This window comes from Marmota monax, unplaced genomic scaffold (genome assembly GCF_021218885.2).
Source record: "Marmota monax isolate L192 unplaced genomic scaffold, Marmota_monax_Labrador192_F-V1.1 WCK01_AAM20220418_F8-fsc00071, whole genome shotgun sequence".
Lineage (NCBI taxonomy): Eukaryota > Metazoa > Chordata > Mammalia > Rodentia > Sciuridae > Marmota > Marmota monax.
In genome coordinates, this window is record NW_026695217.1 from 5,354,714 (window position 1) to 5,372,583 (window position 17,870).

The 17,870-nt window shown below is 41.5% G+C and overlaps 1 protein-coding gene across 6 annotated transcripts in view; it reads right to left on the reverse strand.

The window, feature by feature from the left end:
- Window positions 1-17,870, reverse strand: part of Mtr (5-methyltetrahydrofolate-homocysteine methyltransferase) — a 100,217-nt gene that overhangs the window by 44,116 nt on the left and 38,231 nt on the right. For 3 of the 6 annotated variants that reach the window (XM_046432000.2, XM_046432001.2, XM_046432002.2), the window contains 3 exons: window positions 17,604-17,683; window positions 14,491-14,603; window positions 10,960-11,100 (listed from right to left, as the gene is read on the reverse strand). In XM_046432000.2, coding sequence (XP_046287956.1) covers window positions 10,960-11,100; window positions 14,491-14,603; window positions 17,604-17,683 — 334 coding nt within the window. Of the gene's footprint in view, window positions 1-10,959; window positions 11,101-12,300; window positions 12,390-14,435; window positions 14,604-17,603; window positions 17,684-17,870 lie in introns of those variants that run through there. The other 3 variants (XM_046432003.2, XM_058575042.1, XM_046432004.2) reach the window with 3 other exon arrangements.

The following is a 17,870-nucleotide window of genomic DNA, read 5'->3' on the forward strand; positions in this document are numbered from 1 at the left end:
AAGACAGACAGGATTTTAGTACTTGTTCTTAAAGCCAAACATTCTTGGAGTAATTTCAACATACAAGAGACTACATGCATGAGCCAGGACTTTACAATTCAAAGACCAGAATGGAATCAGTAAGATCATTTTCCTGGTTTCAGTCCTAGTTCACACTTTCAAGTGCCTTAACCCTGAGGCAAATACCTCAAGTGAGATTCAGACATCCCTGGTTGAACTGAGGGATTAAGATTTAGTCTTATGCCCTTTGGAAACAGCCCTGTAGCCAAGTTATTCTATTTCCGTTTTCCCTTTAGATAATCAAGTTCCTCAGTGAGGAGAAAATGAGTTTTAACATTAGAAAGTAAAAGTAGATCCAATACTCAACAAATGCATTTAAGTAAAATAAAGGACAATAGTGAAATGTACAGAGAACAGGTTTATTTCTCATTAGTGCCTCTGTATCAAGGAAAGGAAGGATTTAAAGGAAGGATTCAATGGGTATAAATAAATGAAACATGGAGGCTGATCTAGGTCCCATTGTTTAATTAAGGCATTCAATAAATAACTTCAGTGACTACTATGTCAGACCTCACACAATGTTAAGACACACAGGTCCCTAGCTTCACCAAGGCTATAAAGATAAATGATTAAATAGTAATTTCTTAAGAGCAGTAAATGCTACAACAAAATAGAAGCACGAAGTACTTTGAAAGGGTATTTCAAGGGCACAAATCTGTCTGAGGCGGTAAGGAATGAAGAGGGAGAATTCAAGGTACATGTTTCAATAGAGTTGTAAGAAATTACCTAAATCACACCTCCAAAGACAACAAGAAAAAAACAAGCACTCTGCCAATTTTCTATTTCTTAGCATGCAAGTAATGTGGAGTTTTCTAGGAAAAGGGTCAAATGCAATGAAATACCTGACCAATGTTTTTTAAGAAATTCAGTGACAGCATAGTGTCCCGACCCTACTGGTGAAAACACGCTACTAGAGCACTTTTATGCTATACTATAACTGACCAAAACTTGCCCTCCAATAAATTTTAGTAATAGGTCAAAAACAAGAAAAAAGAAAAATTACTATAATGATTGGAGCACTAAGTAACAGTCTCTTAAGTCATGAGAGTCCTTCACAGCTGACAAGACACTGTCATCATTATAATTCACAGACCAGCCAGAGCAGACGAGACAGCCCACTTATGGAAACCAGGGCCAACCACAGGTCATAGGGTGCCTGAACCCTGAGGGCATCCAGCTTTCCTGCCACTAGCAAGCAGATAAACCACTGGCTCCACCTGAGTCTGACTGACTTTCAACAGGCCCCTGAGTTTCTTTGCTCCTTAAATTCTCAAAAGGTCTATTAAACCCAGAAAAGTGGCGAAACTTTTTAGTAAGGGTTTTTTTTTGTTGTTTGTTTGGGTATTGGGGATTGATCTCAGGGCCCCTCAACCACTGAGCCACATCCCAGTCCTATTTTGTATTTTATTTAGAGACAGGGTCTCACTGAGTTGCTTAGGGCCTTATTAAGTTGCTAAAGCTAGTTCTGAACTTGTGATGCTCCTGTCTCAAACCGCTGGGATTACAGGTGTGTGCCACCTCACTCAGCCTAGTAAGGAGTTTTTGTTTTTGCTTTTTGTTTTGGATTTTTTTTTTTTTTTTTGTGGTACTGGGAGTAAAACCCTAGGGGTACTCTACCACTGAACTACATCCCAAAGTTTTTATTATTTGACATAGGGTCTCACTAAATTGCCAGGGATGGACACAAAACTTGACACTCCTGCCTCAGCCAGAGTTACTGGATTATAAACAGGTGCTATGGTGCCCAACTCATTTTTTAGGTTTTATTTTTATTTATTTACTTTTGGTATTGAGGAATGAACCCAGGGGCACCAAACTACATCCCCAGCCTTTTTTTTATATTAAGAGAGCCTCACTAAGTTGCTGAGGCGAGCCTTGAACTTGTAATCCTTCTGCCTCAGACTTCTGAGTTGCTGGGATTATAGGTGAGCACCACTGTGCCCAGTATAACATCCAGTTCTTTAGTAGAAGTTTTAATATACAAATTAAAGATTATAATTCGGATGGCGGCGAGGGGAGTGCATTGCCCCCGTGTGCTGCTTCACTGTGTGGGAGTATGACAAGTCAGGACGGCTAAAGGCTATCTTGTTAGGAATTTCCAGCAATAGTGGGGTGCTCCGGAACCTGGAGGAAGGATTTCCATTGCACGAGGATCGGCTACGGGGACTCAAACGCGAGAGGTTTGTCGCACGGAGGGTAACACTGCTTATTCAGCAAATCGCCCCGCGGCTAGAGTCTGCAGCGCGCGCTGGGAAACGAGGAGATAGCGAGGCAGGGATACAGCGCTGCAGTTTCTGCCAGCCGTGCAAGCACCGTACTCAGGGCTGAATTCTGGGTTGGAGACGGGGGAAGCAAGCGGTCCATCTCGGTTCTCCACACCGGTCAGACCACAGAGGAGGCCAGCGGCCACCATGTTGGAAAGCTGACGTCACCATCCCTGTTTTCGAATGACCGCAGCTCATTCAGCCATAGAACAGGTAATTTCAGGCTGCCATTCGCCTGCGGCTTGCAGACAGATTGCTCGGGCTCAGTGCCTGGGTGTTTCTTAGAGCCGGCTCTTATCGGAGCGAGCACCGAGCGCGGGGCGGCCGAGTTCCGGCTCCCGGAACCACCCTGGACCAGGGCTGGGGAGCCTGCGGAGGCTGCTTCTTGGAGCCTGCTCTTATCAGAGCATACACCAAGCACGGAGCGGCCGAGTTCTGGCTCCCGGAACTGCCCTGGCCCAGGGCTAAGAGCCCGCGGAAACTGCTTCTCGGTCCGGGTCCTGCTGAGGGCCAGTCAGGACTCACCCGTTGCTTTGGTTGCCCGGCAAGTGGAACGAAATGCTGCCATTCGCATAGGATACCAACATGGCAGAGATCTGATGTCATCAGAAAGCGGCGGAGGAGAGAACTTCATCAATACCAGCAGTGACAGAAACAGTTGGTCTCCTGGTAGGGGGGGTGAGGCACAGACACCCGAGTCTCTCTCTCGATTTGTCGTCGAGCCAGAGGGGAGGAGCCGGGCCGCCGCCAGCGCCCAGAGCAGGCCCAGCGGCTCGCAGGCGTGGTGACCGCGTGACCCCAATTGGAGAGGGGGCGGAGCAGAGCTGCCACCCACGCCCGCAAGGTGGGCAGACCCGCGACCCAGTGGTACATGGGCGTGGTAGGAGGGGCAGGGCAGAGCCGCCGCCCGCGCTTGTAAGGTAAGCAGACCTGTGACAGAATGGCGGGTCAGGCCCAGCGGCCTGCCAGCGTGGTACACACGTCACCCCAACTGGAGTAGGGGCAGAGCAGATCCTTCGCCCACGCCCAGATCAGGCCCTGCCGGTGTGGTGACGCCAATAGGAGTGGGGGCGGAGCGGAACCGCCACCGGTGCCGCAGGGTGAGCAGACCTGTGACCAACCTGCAGATCAGGCCCAGCGGTCCGCAGGCGTGGTAGGAGGGGCAGGGCAGAGCCGCCGCCCGCGCCTGCAAGGTAGGCAGACCTGCAACAGACCGGAGGATCAGGCCCAGGAGCCTGCCGGCGTGGTACACACATCACCCTAATTGGAGTAGGGGCAGAGCAGAGTCGCCACCCGTGCCAGGAACAGGCCCAGCGACCTGCCGGCAGGGTAGTCACGACACCCCAATTGGAGTAGGGGCAGAGCAGAGCCACCACCCGTGCCCGAAAGGTGGGCAGACCTGCAACCGACCAGCGAGACAGGCCCAGTGGCCTGCCGGTACGACAGACATGTCACCCCATTTGGAGTAGGGGCAGAGTAGAGCCGCCGCCCGCGCCTGCAGGGTAGGCAAACCTGCAACCGACCGGCGGATCAGGCCCAGTGGCCTGCCGGCGTGGTACACTCGTCACCCCAATTGGAGTAGAGGCAGAACAGAGCCGCCGCCAGCGCCCAGAACAGGCCCAGTGACCTGCCGGCGTGGTAGTCACTACACCCCAATTGGAATAAGGAGAGAGCAGAGCCGCCGCCCGCGCCTGCAGGAAAGAAACGCAAGCAGTATGAAAAGACAAGGAAAGAAAGGACCACAAGCAATGAAGGTCAACGCAACTTTAGAAGAGGTAACAGCTGCAGCAGATGGAATGTCAGATAAAGAATTCAGGATATACATGCTTCAGATGATCTGGAGTATCAAGGAAGACATTAGACAGCAAAATCAGACAATGAAAGATCACTTCGACAATGAATTATGCAAACAAATCCAGGAAGCAAAGGATCAACTATACAGGGAGATAGAGGTTATAAAAAACAAACAAACAGAAATCCTAGAAATGCAGGAAGCAATAAACCAACTTAAAAACTCAACGGAGAATACTACCAGCAGAGTAGAACACTTAGAAGATAGAAGATCAGACAATGAAGACAAAGTATTTCAACTGGAAAAGAACATAGACAGCTCAGCAAGACTGTTAAGAAACCATGAGCAGAACATCCAAGAAATATGGGATAACATTAAGAGACCAAACTTAAGAGTCATTGGGATACAGGAAGGTACAGAGCTCCAAACCAAAGGAATGAGCAGTCTATTCAATAAAATAATACGAGAAAACTTCCCAGACTTGAAGAATGAGACAGAATCCCAAATCCTAGAAGCCTACAGGACGCCGAATGTGCAAAATCATAAGAGATCCACACCTAGACACATTATAATGAAGATGCCCAACATACAGAATAAGGAGAGAATTTTAAAAGCTACAAGAGAAAGGAAGCAGATTACATTTAGGGGTAAGCCAATCAGGATAACAGCTGATCTTTCAACACAGACTCTGAAAACTAGAAGACCCTGGAATAACATATTTCAAACACTGAAAGAAAATGGGTTCCAACCAAGAATTGTGTATCCAGCGAAATTAAGCTTCAGGATGGAAGATGAAATTAAAACCTTCCACGATAAACAAAAGTTTAAAGAATTCGCAGCTAGAAAACCATCTCTCCAAAACATCGTCGCCAAAACATTACAGGAAGAGGAAATGGAAAATAACAATGAAAACCAACAGTGGGAGGTAGGACAGTAAAGGGGGGGAAAATAATCAAAGAGGAAAACAAACCATGTTTAGTAACAGAAATAAACAAATATGGCTGGAAGAACAACCCACATCTCAATAATAACCCTAAATGTTAATGGCTTAAACTCACCAATTAAGAGACACAGGCTAGTAGAATGGATCACAAAACAAGACCCAACAATATGCTGCCTACAGGAGACGCATTTGTTAGGAAAAGACATACATACGCTGAAGGTGAAAGGTTGGGAAAAATCATATCACTCATATGGACTTCAGAAACAAGCAGGAGTGTCCATACTCATATCAAATAAAATAGATTTCAAGCCAAAGTTAATCAAAAGGGATAAAGAGGGACACTAAATACTGCTTAAGGGAACCATACACCAACAAGACATAACAATCATAAATATTTATGCCCCAAACAATGGTGCAGCTATGTTCGTCAAACAAACTCTTCTCAAGTTCAAGAGTCTAATAGACCACCATACAATAATCATGGGAGACTTCAACACACCTCTCTCGCCACTGGACAGATCTTCCAAACAAAAGTTGAATAAGGAAACTATAGAACTCAATAACACAATTAATAACCTAGACTTAATTGACATATATAGAATATACCACCCAACATCAAGCAGTTACACTTTTTTCTCAGCAGCACATGCATTCTTCTCAAAAATAGATCATATATTATGTCACAGGGCAACTCTTAGACAATATAAAGGAGTAGAGATACTACCATGCATCTTATCTGATCATAATGGAATGAAACTGAAAATCAATGATAAAAGAAGGAAGGAAAAATCATGCATCACTTGGAGAATGAACAATAGGTTACTGAATGATCAATGGGTTATAGAAGACATCAAGGAGGAAATTAAAAAATTCTTAGAGATAAATGAAAACACAGACACAACATATCGGAATCTATGGGACACATTGAAAGCAGTTCTAAGAGGAAAATTCATTGCTTGGAGTTCATTCCTTAAAAAAAGAAAAAACCAACAAATAAATGATCTCATACTTCATCTCAAAATCCTTGAAAAAGAAGAGCAAAACAACAGCAAAAGAAGTAGAAGGCAAGAAATAATGAAAATCAGAGCTGAAATTAATGAAATCGAAACAAAAGAAACAATTGAAAAAATTGACAAAACTAAAAGTTGGTTCTTTGAAAAAATAAACAAAATCGACAGACCCTTAGCCATGCTAGCGAAGAGAAGAAGAGAGAGAACTCAAATTACGAGCATACGGGATGAAAAAGGCAATATCACAACAGACACTTCAGAAATACAGAAGATAATCAAAAACTATATTGAATCCTTATACTCCAATAAATTAGAAGATAGTGAAGGCATCGATAAATTTCTTAAGTCATATGATCTGCCCAGATTGAGTCAGGAGGATATAGAAAACCTAAACAGACCAATATCAATTGAGGAAATAGAAGAAACCATCAAAAGACTACCAACTAAGAAAAGCCCAGGACCGGATGGGTATACAGCAGAGTTTTACAAAACCTTTAAAGAAGAACTAATACCAATACTTTTCAAGCTACTTTAGGAAATAGAAAAAGAGGGAGAACTTCCAAATTCATTCTACGAGGCCAACATCACCCTGATACCTAAACCAGACAAAGACATTTCAAAGAAAGAAAACTACAGACCAATATCTCTAATGAACCTAGATGCAAAAATCCTCAATAAAATTCTGGCGAATTGGATACAAAAACATATCAAAAACATTGTGCACCATGATCAAGTAGGATTCATCCCTGGGATGCAAGGCTGGTTCAATATACGGAAATCAATAAATGTTATTCACCACATCAATAGACTTAAAAATAAGAACCATATGATCATCTCGATAGATGCGGAAAAAGCATTCGACAAAGTACAGCATCCCTTTATGTTCAAAACTAGAAAAACTAGGGATAACAGGAACATACCTCAATATTGTAAAAGCAATTTATGCTAAGCCTCAGGCTAGCATTATTCTGAATGGAGAAAAATTGAAGGCATTCCCTCTAAAATCTGGAACAAGACAGGGATGCCCTCTCTCTCCACTTCTGTTCAACATAGTTCTCGAAACACTGGCCAGAGCAATTAGACAGACGAAAGAAATTAAAGGCATAAAAATAGGAAAAGAAGAACTTAAATTATCACTATTTGCAGGTGACATGATTCTATACCTAGCACACCCAAAAGGCTCTACAAAGAAACTATTAGAGCTAATAAATGAATTCAGCAAAGTGGCAGGATATAAAATCAACACGCATAAATCAAAGGCATTCCTGTATATCAGCGACAAATCCTCTGAAATGGAAATGAGGACAACCACTCCATTCAAAATATCTTCAAAAAAAATAAAATACTTGGGAATCAACCTAACAAAAGAGGTGAAAGACTTATACAATGAAAACTACAGAACCCTAAAGAGAGAAATAGAAGAAGATCTTAGAAGATGGAAAAATATACCCTGTTCATGGATAGGCAGAACTAACATCATCAACATGGCGATATTACCAAAAGTTCTCTATAGGTTTAATGCAATGCCAATCAAAATCCCAACGGCATTTCTTGTAGAAATAGAGAAAGCAATCATGAAATTCATATGGAAAAATAAAAGACCCAGAATAGCAAAAACAATGCTAAGCAGGAAGTGTGAATCAGGCGGTATAGCGATACCAGACTTCAAACTATACTACAGAGCAATAGTAACAAAAACAGCATGGTACTGGTACCAAAACAGGCGGGTGGACCAATGGTACAGAATAGAGGACACAGAAACCAATCCACAAAACTACAACTATCTTATATTTGATAAAGGGGCTAAAAGCATGCAATGGAGGAAGGATAGCATCTTCAACAAATGGTGCTGGGAAAACTGGAAATCCATATGCAACAAAATGAAACTGAATCCCTTTCTCTCGCCATGCACAAAAGTGAATTCAAAATGGATCAAGGAGCTTGATATCAAATCAGAGACACGCCGTCTGATAGAAGAAAAAGTTGGCTACAATCTACATACGGTGGGGTCGGGCTCCAAATTCCTCAATAGGACACCCATAGCACAAAAGTTAATAACTAGAATCAACAAATGGGACTTACTCAAACTAAAAAGTTTTTTCTCAGCAAAAGAAACAATAAGAGAGGTAAATAGGGAGCCTACACCCTGGGAACAAATCTTTACTCCTCACACTTCAGATAGAGCCCTAATATCCAGAGTATACAAAGAACTCAAAAAATTAGACAATAAGAAAACAAACAACCCAATCAACAAATGGGCCAAGGACCTGAACAGACACTTCTCAGAGGAGGACATACAATCAATCAACAAGTACATGAAAAAATGCTCACCATCTCTAGCTGTCAGAGAAATGCAAATCAAAACCACCCTAAGATACCATCTCACTCCAGTAAGATTGGCAGCCATTATGAAGTCAAACAACAACAAGTGCTGGTGAGGATGTGGGGAAAAGGGTACACTTGTACATTGCTGGTGGGACTGCACATTGGTGCAGCCAATTTGGAAAGCAGTATGGAGATTTCTTGGAAAGCTGGGAATGGAGCCACCATTTGACCCAGCTATTCCCCTTCTTGGTCTATTCCCTAAAGACCTAAAAAGAGCATGCTACAGGGACATTGCTACATCGATGTTCATAGCAGCACAATTCACAATAGCAAGACTGTGGAACCAACCTAGATGCCCTTCAATAGACGAATGGATTAAAAAAATGTGGCATTTATACACAATGGAGTATTACTCTGCATTAAAAAATGACAAAATCATAGAATTTTGCAGGGAAATGGATGGCATTAGAGCAGATTATGCTAAGTGAAGCTAGCCAATCCCTAAAAAACAAATGCCAAATGTCTTCTTTGATATAAGGAGAGTAACTAAGAACAGAGTAGGGACGAAGAGCATGAGAAGAAGATTAACATTTAACAGGGATGAGAGGTGGGAGGGAAAGGGAGAGAGAAGGGAAATTGCATGGAAATGGAAGGAGACCCCCAGGGTTATACAGTGGAGGGGGTAGAGAGAGAGGAGGGGAGGGGAGGGGAGAGGTGGGGAGGAGGGATGGTGGAGGATGGGAAAGGCAGCGGAGCACAACAGACACTAGTATGGCAATATGTAAATCAATGGATGTGTAACTCATGTGATTCTGCAATCTGTGTATGGGGTGAAGGTGGGAGTTCATAACCCACTTGAATCAAAGTGTGGAATATGATATGTCAAGAAATTTGTAATGTTTTGAACAACCAACAATAAAAAATTAAAATAAATAAATAAATAAATAAAGATTATAATTCAATACTTGCCACAAGACTTATAACCTAAGCATTTGCTGAAGTAAAAAAAAAAAAATCACAACAGTCCAACCTGAAATTTTTTTTCCTTTTCTTTTTTTGGTACTGGGAATTAACCCCAAGGATTCTTCACCAATGAGCCACATCCCCCAATACTTTTTATTTTGATACAGGATCCTACAAGTTGCTGAGGCTGACCTTGAACTTAGGATCCTCCAGCCCCAGCCTCCCAAGTCACTGGGATTACAGGCATGCCCAAAACACACAACTCTAAAAGCACCAGGAAGTAAATAGGGGTATAGCTCTGTGGTTGAGTTCTGGACTAAATTCCCAGCACCAAAAAACAAATCAAAACAAAACAAAAGCACCAGAAGGTTTCTTTTACAAAATAACTTCAAAAATCACTTCTCATCACAGACTTAATAGCAGAGAAATTAGGTAAGATTTTTAGTTTTTAGAACCCCTCTAAAGTTTTTTAAAAGACTGATGCTAAAATTAACACTCACTTTTTTTTTGGAAAGGGGGGTACTGGAAGTTTAACCCAAAGGAGCTTTACCACTGAGTTAAATCCCCAGCCCATTTTATTTCTGATTTTGCGACAGGGTCTCACTAAGTTGTTTAGGGCCTTGCTAATTTGCTGAAGCTGGCCTTGAAACTACAACCCTCCTGCCTCATGGGCTGGATTACAGGTGTGAATCATCATGTAGATCTTAATTTTAACCTTTTAAAGAACAAGTGTAAAGGCTGACATAATCCCTTGATTAACTACTTTTATACTTTTGTTTTAATCTGATAAGCCTAACAAGGTCTCTTCCTGATAAGGAGCACTTATTGAACTCCACTGCCCATGGCAAGCAAGGAACAAGTGATGTGGCAGGAATGGGTGGGGACATCCTTCCAAGATTCAGAAAGTGGGTCCTAGGTTCGCCCAGAAATCTAATACTCATCAGTTCTCAAGACCAATCCCAGAAGCCTAGGAAATAGCCAAGCTAAAGCCATATCTCTCTCCAAAATCTGGCTTATGCTGGACATGGTGGTGCAAGCTTACAATTCTAGCAGTTCAGGCAGCTGAGGCAGGAAGATCACAAGTTCAAGGCCAGCCGAAGCAACTGAGCAAGGCCTTAAGGAACTTAGTGAGACCTTGTCTCAGAATAAAAAAATAAAAAGGGCTGGAGATGTGGCTCAATGATAAAGCATCCCTGGGTTCAATCCCAGGTACAGTAAAGAAAAAAAAAAATCTGGTTTGTGTCAAAAAGGTTACAGTTAGTCAAGAAAGTTGACAATCAAATGGGATGCTGAGGCAGGAGGATTATGAGTTCAAAGCCAGTTTTAGCAACTTAGCAAGGCACCAAGCAACTCACTGAGACACTGTCTCTAAATAAAATACAAAAAGGGCCGAGGGATGTGGCTCAAAGATTAAGTGCCCTGAGTTCAATCCCTGATACCAAAAAAAAAGAAAGAAAGCTGACAACCAGAAACCACTGTGCTTTAAATGTGGGAAAATAGAAAAGCAGATCATGAGTAGACAGATCAAGGGGACAACTGACAAAGCTAAGTGAATGACACACTGAGTCAGCCAAAACCCCTCAAATACAAACTTTGCACAACCTTGGCAATGTCGGGCTCAGAAGCGATCAAGTTGCAAAATCTAGTCATTGCACTCGGACCATCTAGCATGCCATCATCCATGTTGATATCCAGCACCTGGGCTCCCATTTCCACTTGCAATTTGGCAATACTCAGGGCTTCCTGAGGAAGAATGCAAAAGGAAGCATCATTAGAAGAGAGTGACTCAGAGAATGCTAACAAAAGTGATCCCCCACCATCCCCCAAGTATCGTTTCCAACCACTCTAGATTAACCAGCCTGGTTCCCTGTCCTTCTCCCTAGCTCTCTCCACAGATGAACCTGTCTCACAGGCCTCTTCCTTCATATTACCTCACTAAGAATCCACCAAAGCTGTTTTCCCACCATAAAAAATAAAAATCCTCAGCTTGTGGTCAAGGCCCTCTGAGCTAGCCCTGCCTTTTTACTCAGCCAAAACAATCCCCTTCTCTTCCACATTTGTTTAGAACCAGCTTAAGCTCCATTTCCTTTAAGAAAGTTCCTAGGAGAAATCATCCAAAACTCACGTCACTCTTCAGTATTTGCCAAAACATGAAAAGTATTAATAGGAGGCTGTTACTTGGAGTTGCATGAAAAAAAACTATGATAAGTGTATTTTAGCATGTCTTTATACTGAAATGCTTATCAAATCCTTTCATATATGAGTAAACATTACACCCTTCAATAAAAGAATATGATATGCAGAATTTCCCACTAATGATCATATGGAGTATCTTGCAGGATCAATGTTCCAAAGAACACACTTTGGGAAACACTGCTCACTTCACAATGACCTGGAGTCTCTCAATATCATCATCATGTGGTTTATTACATTATCATTTCCTCATGCCTTCACAAGTACTAGTTTAAGTTTTCATATAGTTTGAAGCCTCTGGAACCAAGAAAGGCCTTATATATCTCCTCTTAAAATGCTGGAAAAAATACACGATTGGTAATACTGAGACTTTTTTGTTATTATTTAAATCTTCAATATACATGTCACAGTGTGATAAAATAAGGAGAAAAATCAATAGTAGATACTGATATTGTCCTGATTTTCCTAAGTCCGAGAAAATCAAATAGGAATTTTAATCAGTCTCTGTGCACAACAGGCATGATACCCTCTGGCACATGCCACAATGAAATGCCATTCACAGTGAAGCAAGGCAGCACAGAGAAAAAGGATCACCAATCCATTTGGCAAATCATAAAATATTTTTCAGTATCAGTAATGATTTAAATAGTATAAAGAATAAGAAGTATAGCTGACAATCCCCATTCTAGAAGGAGTTACATCTAGAAGGAGTTAGTTGAGAGTATGTGACACAGTCACATAAAAACCTACCAGGCACTGCCATACAGTGTAGGAAAGTACAAGTTCCCTATGGACTGAACCGAGGAAGCCATCTGAGAGGGGAAGTCCTCCGCTGGCCACTGGGGGATGGATTTGAGGAGACAGAAGGTAAGTGACAGAGGTCAAAAGACCTGGAAAACAGAGATGCCAATACCTCACCCCTCTACTTCATCGATCATAGAATAACCACTTGAAGGACCAACCCTCCCATTCAAGCTCAGAGAGAAAAAGTGGTTTGTTTATTAAAAAAAAAGCCTAAGTTGATCAAGAAGCCAGGACTGAAACTCCTCTCAGGTCAGTGCGCTCTCCACTAAGCCAAAGAGCCTTGAGGGATCACTGAGTCCTGGAAAACTAGACTCTAATGGGCACTCGTGCCACCCATCATCTCCTGCTTTTACTGCATCCCTCTCCTCTTTCCACTACGCAGAGTAGTGAAGGGACTGGGCTCAATGGACTGGGTTCTATCACTTACTTGCTGTGAAACAAAAGGCAAGTAATTTAATCTCTCTCAAAGTCTCCATTTCCACATCTAAAAGACAGGAATAACAGCAGTGCTCATTCATGGGGCTATGAAGAATAAACATGTAATGATAGAAAGCATTTAGCACAGAGACTGGCACAAAGAAAAACTTTATTAAAAAAGTATTATTAAGCCAAGCGCAGTGGCACATGCCTGAATCCCAGCGGTTCAGGAGGCTAAGGCAGGAGGATCACAAGTTCAAAGCCAGCCTCAGCAATGGTGAGGTACTAAGCAACTCAGTGAGACCCTGTCTCTAAATAATAATACAAAATAGGGCTGGGGATGGGGCTCAGTGGTCAAGTGCCCCTGAGTTGCTTCTTCTAAAGTGCTCCCTACAATCAGTGACAAATTCATCAAATGCAAGAGTTGAAGAGAACACCATAGAAAGGGTAGAAGAATCAAAACATAAGTCAAAACACTGCCAAATGCAGCATACTACATGATTAGGAGGAGACATCAGCACTTCAGAAGGAGCAAACAAGAGCTAAGATCCTGCAGCAGAAGCAAGCAGAACATGAGGAAGGGAAGCACCATGCACAAGTGTAGGATAGGAGGCTGGCCTCCAGAGTGTGAACTTCAACACATGCGGAAAGTTGCCACACAGAACTATGAACTGGGGAGGATAACCATGAGAGAAGCATATGGCAGCAGAAAGCAGTGACAAGAATGAAGGGAAGGGGACCAATCAGTTAGAAACCAGGTAACCAGGCCCCTCCCTGGGGAGGAAGACACAGCTTTGGGGAATGCTGTGAAGTGGTAATTGGCAAGTCCATAAAGGAAGATTAATGGACCATTTCTGTGTGATGTAAACTAAATCTGTTCTGATACTAATTTCTGAAAGATCTCTTTCTAAGGGTTGCAAAATCTTAAGAGTGAGAAAAGCTGAATAATAAAATTAACCAACATTAATGCTCAGACCAAATTCCTCTATTTTTAACATCATATTTGCAAAAGAAAAAGAAAACCTATTCATATGTCTCAGGCAGGCTCCATGAGGATTGAATTTTGCACAACCACAATAGGATTGAGGTTAACATGGTTAAAATGATCACATAAACTTTCTAAGGCAAGAACCTGTGTCTTTTCTTTATCTGTTTTAATCTACAGCTAAAAGGATCAATAATACCCTCATCTATCAGCATTTTATGAGGTCAGGAGAAATTGAATAGAAACTTTCTTGGCTTTCCTTTTTCCTAGAAGAATTTGTGAGAAAGAGGCTAGAGTTGTGGCTCAGTGGTAGAGCATTTGCCTAGCATATGTGAGGCTCTGCGTTCGATTCTCAACTCTGCATTTAAATAAATGAATAAAATAAAGATCCACCAACATCTAAAAAAATATTTAAAACAATTTGTGAGAAGACAAAATGAGAGAACATTCCCAAACATATGAACTTACTTCATGATTAACAGAAATAGCTAGAGCCTGAATTGCTCTCATCTCGACCCTCTTTATGCCCAAATGCAGTACTTTTTGACAAATACTGTAACAGTAGCTTTGATTTTTCCTCCCCCTACTCCCACCTGCTACAAACACCCATTACCATCCTCTCACACTTCCTAGCAGTTCTGCTAACAGCACTACCAAGGGCAGAAGGATGTTCACTGACATGCTGACTAGCCAGAGGTAGGGAAGGTGCCTCCAGGTCTTATGAGGATGCTCACTTCATAGTTTCCTGCCATGATGAGTTTAGCAAACTTCCTGGATCCTGCCACGTTACAGCGCTCTCCAATGTTAACAAAGTTGGTGTATGGTCCAATCCTGAAGGGCTCTAGACCTTAAAAGGAGAAGCATTTTGAAAAACACCTGAAATTACATACAGATGACATGAGACAGACATAATTATTTTCAGAAAGAAGTCACTGTGCCAAAAACCATTTGAGCAGTTGGACAGGAGATCCAATGTGGAAACAGGACCACAACCTTCTTAAAGGAGAGTCAAATGCCTACAACTGAACTCTCAAAAGAAGTGTTTCAGAGTTGTATGCCATAATTATCCCTAATGAGCTGAACCATACTGTTTCTGAGAAAGAAGAAAAAGTCTTATCATCATATCCATATTTAATCAAGAGTAAGGGGCAAAAGCCAAGCAAAAAAAGTTAGAATCAAGGGTTACTTCAGGATTTGTGAGAGGTCAAAATGAAGAGCATTCTCAAACATTTAAACTTACTTCATGATTAACAGAAATAGCTAGAACTTACATTGCTACCATCTCATACCTCTTGATGGCCCAAAAGCACCTAGCTTCAATTTTTTGAAGACTCATCCTCTCACTATTCCTGACTACTGCAAACATGTTACCAGTTACCCATCTTCTTACACTTCCTAGCAGTTCTGCTAATAGCACTACCAACGGCTATTATCCCAGCATCTCAGAAGGCAAAGGCAGAAAGATCACAAATTCAAACCCGGCCTGGGCAATTTGCAAGACCCTATCTCAAAACAAAATTTAAAAAGGGACAGGGATGTAGCTCAGAAGTGCTCCTGGGTTTAATCTCCAGTAAAACACACACACACACACACACACACACATTATGCCCAATGGTACAGTCAGATAGACTGAAGCTGGAGAGAACGAGCTCTCTTAATTTCAACATTGTGTGTATGCTTGTAACCAGAAAGGCTAAATCAAGCTGTGCAGAAGGACCCAGGTGGCAAACTGGAAGACAGACACCACTGTGGTTGGTCCACCAGTAATGAGCTGACCCAGTGCAGGCCAGCTGGGCTTTGACATCTATTTCCTTATCTCCTAACAAGTGATAGCATTTCCCTTGACTCAGGCCAACTGAGGGACACATATCAGTCAATATACATAGATACATTACACTGAGGTAAATTGCCCTACAGAAAAGACTGTGAACTCTTTTGTTCTGCTCATCACTTTTAAAATACTAAGCAAAGCAGTCTCATTGAAGGGTTGTAGGCAAGCTCTGGGGGCAGAGAGCCCTGAGTTCAATCCACTGACCTGATTGAACCTCAGGCAACTTCCCACACAGTCTCTGAGCTTATAAAATAGGCAGTGAAGTACTTGCCTTACACAATTGAAACTGGGTAACAGTGATGAGCACAAAATTAGCACCTGCAATAAGAGCTATCATTAAGAAAATGGTTTTCAAGTTCTGTGCAAATCATCAATTGAGGAAGAAACAGATATGAGGGAGAGGAAAATAATGAACTAGATGATTACAAAGGAGCTGGGTAATTATAAAACCATTCCAGACAGTTTGTTCATGTTCTTAGAAGAAAATCGCTTTCCATAATTTCAGCTTATGATTTCCCATCCTGTTTGTAATGATCCCCAAGCTAGGCTCAGGGGCCCCTGATCTTTATGTTGACCAGAAGTTTGGAGGACAGGCAAACAGGGCTGCCAACTTTCATACGCTGAAGAGTTCTCATGTGACCTGCCTAACAGCATTTCACACAAAACCTTTGCTTCTGCATGAATGTGAAGGATCTAACACAAAAACAGACCTCTCAATTTTGTAATTTAGAAAAGACTGAGTTAAAAAGCACATTTGATGTCATTCTTAAAGTCTATCTGAAGGTGACTGTTAAAAAAATTTAGAAACAGTGCATAAAATTCAAATGGGGAAAAAGGATTATAATTTTTACACATAAATTCTAAAAATAACCACATGTAAATGACTGTCTGATTCTGACTCTGGCAGAGCTTGGATTCTGTTTGAGAGCTTAGCTGAAGTGATACAGTCTTCAGTTAAGGTGAAACAAACTTTCCTGCCACACCTCCTTCTGTCAAAGCCACCATCAGAAATCATAAACTCTACTTTTGCCCTCATCCTCTGTCATTTGAAGCACACAGAGAAAAAAAGGGCTAAACTATAGAGGTATTCTTATTGACAAAACTTCATAGCAGTTCTGCTAATAGCACTACCAACAACTATTATCCCAGCTTCTCAGAAGGCAAAGGCAGAAAGATCACTGGGGCTACTTCTGTGCATATGGTCTCACTGAAAAAAAAGCCAATATTACTCTTGTTGTTACCTGTATTTTTATATAGTGCCTTTCAGGACAACAAAAGCAACAAAAATATTTCAATAAAGAGATGCTAAATTATAAAACACTACAAAGTATAATTCTTCTTTGTGTTATGCATAGTTTCTCTTTAAAAAAAAAAATACTTTTTTTGATTAAACTTACCATCTAATACTCCAAGAAAGGACTGAGTCATAAATATGAAATTCAACGTTATTTTAATAGTTCAGAGGAGGATTCTTTTTACTAATATTCCTCATTTGAATATTAAAATACATGCTGAAAAAGAGGTTGTCTACCTCACAGGATTTCTTAGAACCAAACAATATGAACACATGACTCTTCCCAAGTGCTGATCACATGGCAAATAAAAATTACAACAATAAAATTTTCCAGGAAGATGCTGCTGCTGTTACCAAACATCAGCCTTGGCAGTTTGGAATTTTGAGTCAACTAGTACCATTGTAAGGCTGTGGCCAGGAGTATGTTTTAGCACAGTGTACAGTACAGACAGGACCACAGAGTTTTCAGGGTAACCAAGGGCACTCCTGGGCCTTTATTCACTTTTACCCTGAAGGGATGTTCTGCCACCCAACCCCCAGAAATATAAAGCATTCCTCACTAGAATTCATTTAAGCACCAAGAAAAACAGGCACTCTTCTTTGACCTAATAAACAAATTTCTTGGTGAAACAATTCTGTTATTCTACCACTCAGAATAAACATACTAAATACAGCCTACAAATGGTTACTAAAATCATAATCACCACACCTTCATTACTTACCAGATAGTAACATATGTCCTTCAAAAACAGTGGCAGGTGGAACTCTAGGCTTGCAATTTTTCACAGCTTCAGCAATTTCCCTAAGTTAAAAGAGAAAACACTATATTCATTAACTCAGAATAAAATAAATTAAACTAATTTCCAACTATGAAATCAAGACTATTAACACAACTATGCACATAATAATATACCTACTTCCAAATGTGCAGCACAATTATGCCCTTTAGTTCTCTCAGTCCACAGAAAATTAATCTGTGACCCTTCACT